The following is an 8,868-nucleotide window of genomic DNA, read 5'->3' on the forward strand; positions in this document are numbered from 1 at the left end:
ATTATCTCATTAAAATGGAAAAAATTCCATTTAAAAATGATTTTCAAAAGAATAATAGAGAACACATTTGGTTATGAAAGGCTGGGCAACCCATCAGCATATGAAAACTCCCGTATTAAGAATAACATTATATAAATATAGTATATTCCTCCAATAAATAATAATAATGTTTTTTTTTGGAAAGATTCAGGATGAATAAGGACACGTGCGCTCCCTGTTAAGCATATTACCAAAGCATAAAAGGGAAAACTAAAATGCCAACACAGCATCAAATGAATAGAAAATAAATCAATCAAAAAGATTAATAGATAAATAAACGTGGTTGTACCACTATTATGTAATCTCGGACGGTGATCTGCACTAAAAAACTAAAACTAGAACCGTGACATATCCCGCATTACCTTAGTTCCTGTATTGATGTTCAGTGAAGCAACAGTACCATATCTACAAAAGGACACGTACATATACAGAGTTATATCTATATTAAATAAGCACCATACAATGTAAAGTTACATATTTTTTCGTTTTGAAAGACTACATTGTAGATCTATAAATATAATACAACAAGACGCCTACGGGGTTGACATATGTGTTCATCAACTGTTTCTAAACTGATAACGTCAATAATATTCCTAACTTCTAATTCATAAGCCAGAAATTAGTTTAGGTGAGTTGTACAATTATATCAGTCAGACGTTTGTTTGAGTGAGGTGTTCAGACGTCTGCCCTGCAGGTAGGGCGTAAGAATTGTACCTGCTGCCCCATTGCATTGATCGTAAGAGGCGACTAAATTTGGGATCTTATCTTTTCTCTTCTTTCTTAACAGCTTTCTTCTTCCTAATGTCTCCCTTTAGTTGAGCGTTCGCCCCTATGAAGAAGGTTTGGAGTTCTGTCCCCTGGCCGAGACATACCAGAGTCTTTAAAAATTATAGTTGCTACTCCTGCTTAGCGCTCAGCATATTTGGAGTGGAACGACTGATTCGCCCGTTGTCAGTATAATGTGACCGGGTGGGGTGTCCTGCTGAGTTTCTTCGGCAGGATGTTTCAGTGTGGTAACACTATAAATCGGCAAAAGTTCCGGCCTATCATAAGGAGACTTAACACGAACATACTGCAGCCTCCCAAAACACACATACAAAAGATATGTACGCACTCACCACACGCATGCATGTCGCACGCACGGGATGCCGTCGTTAAATGACCTAAGCTGTTAATAGGACGTTAAACAAAAGAAACCAAACCAAACCAAATGTTCAGACGTTTGAGTGAGGTATACCATTATATCAGTCATACGTGAGTTTTGGTGAGGCGTGGCTTTTTTATTTTTTTATTTTGTTGTTGTTGTTGAAAGTGCCGAATTGATCCTTTTTGGCATAGAATTTGGATAATATGTAGATAACATATCAAAATTAAGTCCAGTTTTGTCTAAATATATCTTCACTACTACAGGCCTGTTTTCTTTAAATGTTGACATTATTTATATGAAATGCACGTTCCTTTATTGATGTGCCGTCTTACGTGCATTTTGACTCCCCAGGCTTAAAACACAACTGTCCTGTCGTAGCTGCCAGTTGGTCACCAATCATCTAAAGAATAATTTAGAGAGAAGAACAATTATTCTTACTTAGATTAAAACAAAATAAAAAAACGTAAACATCAACGCCTGGAAAAGTACAAGAAAAAAAAAAGACAATAGTCCAAGGATTAGACAATAGTCCAAGGATTAGACAATAATCCAAGAATTAGACCATTGACGAAAAATGAGACTACATTCGTTACATCTTATCTTGTTCAAATTATGAACAATGTAAGTATTTTATCTATATGGGAAATATGATCTAATAATGAACAATTTTAGTATTTTATCTAAAAGGAAACTGTTCTTTAGAAATAAACAATATTAGTGTTTTAGCTATATCGGAATGATGTTTTGATAATTAACAATGTTAGTATTTTATCTGTATGAGAATTGTGCTTTGAAAATTAACAATGTTGGTAGTTTTTTGTTTTTTGTTTTTTTTTTTGTTATTGGAACTGTGTTTTGATTTTGTAGAGACACATCCTGTACAATGTACATGTGGCACGTGATGCGGTTGATAATGAGACTTTTTCCTTAGCACGAAACATATTAATTCTTATACCGTATAGCGGGAAATTTTAGCGGGGCTTTAATTTGGCGATTTGGCGGGTCCGTATAAAGATCGCCAAAATTTAACCCGTCAAATTTTAACACCGCCAAATAAAATGACGCGAAAATTTCAATTTCGCCAATAGTTTCCGTTCCGACCGCCATTTACCTGTGATAACTCAAGAGAGTAACGACTTGAGCGTAACGTTGGTTGTTGCCTGGCAACTGTCGCCGAAAATGCCGATAGGTACATGTAATACGAACGACTAGTGAACTACTCACGATACATGTATAGCAACACAAGTATAGCATATATCGCATCATAATTATTTTTTGTGAAAACAAAGCCATCTACCCATACTATTCAATGAGCTGATGTTAACGCTTTACCTGTAAACTCATTGTTTAACTTACCTGTACGTAGACACATAATACAATAGATGACCATGGCGATATCTTACGGTTGATTAAATTCTCTTTGTCTGTTGCTTGTACACATACTCATATAAACACTAATTTGAAAAATCTACATGTATGTGTTCGTCTTAATTTTTTTGGAATATTTTCCGGTTTCGAGACAGAGGATCGATAATACACAACACACTTAATCAACATGGATTGGATGTTTGGACATAACATAATTATCTTGATATACCGGTAGGTAATATATATGCTCAACGCCAAATTAAAACCCTAGATTTGAGGGAAATCGCTCAATTTTAACCCGCCAAAATTCACTTTCAGTTTTCATGACCATATCGCCAAATTTTATGACCGCTAAAATTTCCCGCTATACGGCATTTAAAGCACTGTACACCATTCCCGTGATAAATCAATCCTATTTTTTTCTTGGAATCATTTATCTTATTAATTATTACGTCGCTGTATCAGCCAATCAAAAGCGACGTTACAATCAAAGACGTCATTGGATGACATAGATGAATTTATTTAGATACTTAAGTCAATGATGTTTCATGTTACAATCAAGATTAAAATGAGAACATGAAATTAATTCGTAATTGTATAGAAATAAGACATGGTCAATCATTAATTGTGTAAGCTAAATATCATTGAATATGATACTAGACTAGAAGATAGTTCTCTTACCCCAGACAAAGGAATTCCTTTAAAAGGTCCGTCATTCATGTAGCCATAAACCTCAGATGTACTATGGATTTCTGGCAGAACTGATTTCGGAACTTTGAATACACTGTGTGAAAATCAAGTTTCAACTTTTCAGGGTTTTATCTTTCATTCTTCAAAATGCAATACATGCATATAGGGGAAAATATACATAAATATTTATAGTTCATAATGCATGTACTTGATGGCGGTGAACAATTTCATTCAAATAGATATTGATATACAAAGATGTTTTATCACTGTGACATCATGATTGAAACACTGCAGAAAGTGAAACAGTTTGAACCGAGTCTAAATAGCTAGATATACAACAACACCATAAAGAACAATTAATTACGACCAATGACGGGTTTTCTTTTAGCAGCAGAATAATTAATTATTCATCAGCAAATATAAATGATAGGAAATTAACTGCATTCTGTTTAGAAACAAGAGGCCCAGAGGGCATGTATCACTCACCTGGTTTATTTGATCAAACATCAAAATAATGTTTATGAATCATTTGCTAATAGCTTTATTTGTTGATGTTTTATTATGTTGTCAGCCCCATTATTTATATAAATGTGAATCCCAGCCTCCTTGGGATGCTACCAAGGAAAAATCAATGTCATGCTTAGTTCCAGAAAAGTAATTAAAATCATTATTGGCAAATGGACTCCTTTTGGCCCCGCCCCTAAGGCACTCAGGGGGTCAGCCCCAATTTTTGTACAAGTTTGAACCCCTACCCTATAAGGATGATACCAGTCAATTCTGACAGATATTCATTGCTTACTTCCAGGCAACTAATTCTTTATAGCAATTTAGCCATATTGACCCCTTTCGGCCCCGCCCCTCAGGCCCAAGGGGGTCAGCCCTCACTATTTCTACAATTTTGAAGCCTTACCCCATAAGGATGCTACCAGTCAAATATGAGTGATATCCATTGCTTAGTTTCAGGAAAGAGGCCTTCTATATCAATTTAGCCAAATTGACCCCTTTTGGCATCGCCCCTCAGGCGCCCAGGGGTCAGCCCCACCATTTGTACAAGCTTGTATCCCTACCCCATATGGATGCTACCATTCAAATATGAGATCATCAATTGCTTAGCTTCAAAGAAGTCGTTTATATCAATTTAGCCAAATTGACCACTTTTGGCTTTGCCCCTCAGGCCCCCAGGGGGTCAGCCCTACCATTTGTACAATCTTGAATCCCTACCCCATAACCAATAGGATGCTACGAGTCAAATATGAGCGATATCCATTCTTAAGTTTCAGAGCAGAAGTCATTTATATCAATTTAGCCAAATTGACACCTTTTGGCCCCGCCCCTCATGTCCACAGGGTGTCAGCCCCGCCATTTGTACAATTTTGAATCTCTACCCCATAAGGATGCTACCAGTCAAATATGAGTGATATCCATTGTTAAGATTCAGAGAAGAAGTCGTTTACATCAATTTAGCCAAATTGACCCCTTTTGGCCCCGTCCCTAAGCCCCCGGGGGGGTCAGCCCCACTATTTGTACAATTTCTAATCCCCACCGCATAAGGATGCTCCTGACCAAATTTAGTCAAATTCTGCTGAGCGGTTATGAAGAAGAAGTCATTTGTTGACGGACGGACGACAGACGGACGACGGACACCACGGTATGGCATAAGCTCACCGTTGTCCTTCGGACCAGGTGAGCTAAAACTCCACTGAAGACAGAACGAATCAAACTGAAAACACATCCATTCTGACCGAGGATCTTGAAATGAGAAAGGTTTCGGCCCGATGGGCACCAAGACATCTGACAGTTGATCAAAAGGCTAATCTTAGCCTTTTTGAGGAAGATTCTGCCAACTGTCCTTAGAGATTTGTCACTACGGATGAAACGTGGGTCCATCATTTTACCCCAGAGACCAAACAAAAATCGAAACAATGGAAGCATCCTAACTCTCCCCCAGCCAACTGGGAAGGCCATGGCCTCGGTTGTCTGGGACGCAGATGGTTTTCTGCTGGTAGCTTATCTCCAAAGGGGACAAGCAACCAATGGCACATCCTACGCTTCACTTCTGAGGCAGCTACGGGAAAATATTGAACTGAAGCTCCGCGTAAAGCTCACTAAAGGTGTGTTATTCCACCGGGACAATGCTCCTGTTCACAAGTCTGTCATTGCCATGGCTGCCATTTACGATTGTGGCTTTACATTATTCGAGTATCCGCTTTATTCACCTAATTTCGCTCCATCAAACTTTCCAAAAATGAATAAGCTATTTCAGACACCCATTTTCAGCCCAGTGATGGCGACATACATGCATTGGATGACTTTTGAGACAGCCGAGAAAAGGAGTTCTATCAAAGTGCCATTGAGGCCCTTAAATATCGCTGGCAAAGGTATATACATATGTAGATTATGATGAAAAATGATACATGTCCGGCAAAATTTAAAACAAAATTTAGTTTAAGAGTATTTGCGATTTTTCTCGAAAACACACCTGAAGCCCAAAGCCGTTGACCTTGCTTTGGTGACCCCTGACCTGTGACGTCACAGATTTAACGGGATCAGAGCCGCCATATAGTAAGTATATATAAACAAACGTGAACACGTGCACACGTGCCTGCAATCAATTAACATCCGAAAACTAATTCACAAAAAAAATATTCTTACTGTTAATTATTGAACTACTGACAAATTGTGACAACACCTGCATATATTGTCGTCCCATGTAAGAGTTTTGATGTTCATCAACCCTGTATGACAAGCATTGGTGACGTCAGTCGCATATATACCTCCATTGGGACCACCAGTCAGAGTCTGGAACAAAAACAAATGTTCAACATTTAAAAGCTGAATCGAAAGCACATTCAGAAAAAACAATTGTACATTACAAACAATACGAAAATTAGTTCTTTGTTTTTGATTTGAACTACAGGAAAAAAAAAACATTTTTCGAACGATATCTTTAACACCAAGCATACTCTTTAATAGTATGACTTTGATTTAAAATCGTCTGATATTGGTGTCAAACACCACAAGATAATTAATTAACACTGCAGCATACCCATTTACTGATCAGAATCATAGCCATTTATAGTTGTTAAAATTCACAGGACAATATTTCTCGTTTTCCCAGTCAGACCAAGTTCGTGGAAATTAAATGTTCACGTTTATCCTTCCCAGTCAGACCATGTTCGCGGGTACTGAATTTCACGTTTATCCGAGTCAGACCTTGTTCGCGGTCATTCAATTTCGCGTTTATCCCAGTCGGACATTAGAAGCAGGTATATAGTTTCACCCTTATCACAATCAGACCTTGTTCGCGAGTATTAAATTATACGTTTTCCCCAGTATTGTGATTGACCCGATCAGACCTTGTTCGCGGGTATTAAATTTTGCGGTTGTTCCAGTCGGACCTACATGTAGTTCGTGGTTATTAAATTATATGCAACCACGGTTTTTGAATATTCTGCAGTAAATATGTCTTCGCGAGGTATTTATTTTCACGCTTTATTTAATGTCCGCGAATACAGAAATGAAATCCCTAGCGAATATCACAAACTATATACAGTAATTTCTAAGATTGTTAAAACATAACAATCCTTTACCTTTACCAATCATTGGTCCAACTGACAGTGTAACGAAAGAGTATAAATCAGAATGATCAGAATGACTTTACCCAAAGTATCCACGTGTTCACGGTTCCTGTGAGTAATCTCCCCTGATTGAAGGCTTCCTTTACTTCTTTATTATTGTCCAGTATCCATGGCAACTTTATCGGGAGGAATATTGACGTAAATGGCATACCACATTCTTTCTGGAATGATAAAAGATGATATTAACATAATTCAGTACAAAATAATGTCAAGTAGCTTTATGATTCGGCATGTATTATTTAAGAGTCAATGATCACAGTTAAGACATTAAAGTAATTAGTGAAACACATCACCACCGCAAAGTTTCGCAACTTTAATATACCATGCTGACGTTATTCTATTGAAAAACCCAACTGCGATATATTTTACAGAGAATCAGTCACACAACAACAACAAAAAACAGAAACGTAAAGGCACTGTTAAACAGTTGTTATCCTATCTTATAATGCGACATTTCATATGAGTTGGGCCATTTTACGGGGCCGCGATTGTTCAGTTAGAGCGTCGACCACGTTATCTCAGGCGAAGATCCAATTAAGGTGCGTGGTTCGGCGCTTTCTATATATCGATGTCGGGTTGTGTTTCTCGAGAAACTGATAAAAGGACAGATCTGTGTTGTTGTGATTGTCCTCCTGGACATGACACATTACCCGTATTGCTCTGGAATGCTTTCCCTATGTTGTTCAGTGTAAGAAGCCACCATCTACTACAAGAATATGCCGCCTCAAAATGACCCTGGTTGTTAACGGGGCGATAAAACTCAGCCAACAAACAAACAAACGTAGCATCATCCAAACGGAGGATGAATGCCTTGTGAGAAGGGACGTAACTCTTTGCCAGTTTGTCAAGTTCTCTCAGAACATGAAAACTTCACGCTATATGCTTTTACCAATGACAATGATACACTAAACAATAATTGACACTTGTTGAGGTATACACGAGATTTTTAGAACCTGGTCAAGAGTGTTGTCATCGAGGCCGCAGGCCTAGGTTAATAAACTCTTGACCAGGTCCCTATAATCTCGTGTAAACCGAACACAATGGCAAAAACGTTTTTGTAATATGGCCAAATAAAAAAAAATAAAAAAATAAAAAAAATATCCCTTGGCTCATACAAATCGTGTTGACTAAAGTTTTCAAAGTCGGCATACAGACTGACCTTCGGCACTTAAATATTGTCGGAATAGTTTCATTGCACCTGAAGTATTTTTCCGGGTGTTCAACAAGTCTTTTTTCTTCAAAATATCTTGTAATTCCTCTTCATTTATTGTTGCGCAACGTTATTGGTGTGTCTCGTCTGCCATATTGTGAATAAAGTGATGCCGAATAATCGTTTGTTTCCAGCATTCTGATTGGAGGCAAAGATTGTCGACCTGTTCGTGTTAAATATAGCACGAATAGGGCCGCAATGTCTGTGGAATTTCCCATATGAGTTATTTTTAGCACGAACAGTATACTCAATGATAGGTCCTTGCGAGGAAACAGGAAATCGGCCAATGGAAATTAAGCAAACACTCCATATTACAATTGACCTTGTTTAAGCGTAGTTATATCCATTTGTATATAATGACAGTGACTTATAACCCTGAACATATGCAATACATGTCATAAAATGAAGAGTGTTACCTGATATTTCAAGCGTTCCTCTTGTGACATATTTCTTTCAAATTCTTGATGGCGATCATGAGCTCTTGTATCTGAATAAACTAAATATGAAGTCAAAAAATGTAAGGGAACAACAAAGAATAATTTTCAAATGATATCGATACATGATACTCTTCCGGGGTTTACTTCTATTAGTGGCACGGTAAAATTGTGACATGATATCCTTTTCTACTCGGTATCCTGTTGTGTGTATACAGCAGTATGTTTCAGTGAAATAGTACTATAAGGTTAGCATAAAGTTATTTTGATAGTTCTTTTTTTTTAAATTCAAAAACATCTGCTGCAACATTTTGGCAAATTTATCTTATATTTCAGTTGGCC

General features: G+C 37.5%; 1 protein-coding gene across 1 annotated transcript; it reads right to left on the reverse strand.

The window, feature by feature from the left end:
• Window positions 1-401: 401 nt before the first annotated feature.
• On the reverse strand, window positions 402-8,610 carry LOC117320047 (glycerol kinase 2-like; the record flags this gene model as incomplete). Its single annotated transcript, XM_033874739.1, has 6 exons — window positions 8,509-8,610; window positions 6,906-7,043; window positions 5,934-6,043; window positions 3,236-3,338; window positions 1,519-1,586; window positions 402-444 (listed from the first exon to the last, which is right to left on the reverse strand). Coding segments are annotated over exons 1-6 (492 nt in total), but the record flags the coding sequence as incomplete, so codon positions are not given.
• Between the last annotated feature and the right edge of the window lie 258 nt (window positions 8,611-8,868).

This window comes from Pecten maximus, unplaced genomic scaffold (genome assembly GCF_902652985.1).
Source record: "Pecten maximus unplaced genomic scaffold, xPecMax1.1, whole genome shotgun sequence".
Classification (NCBI taxonomy): domain Eukaryota; kingdom Metazoa; phylum Mollusca; class Bivalvia; order Pectinida; family Pectinidae; genus Pecten; species Pecten maximus.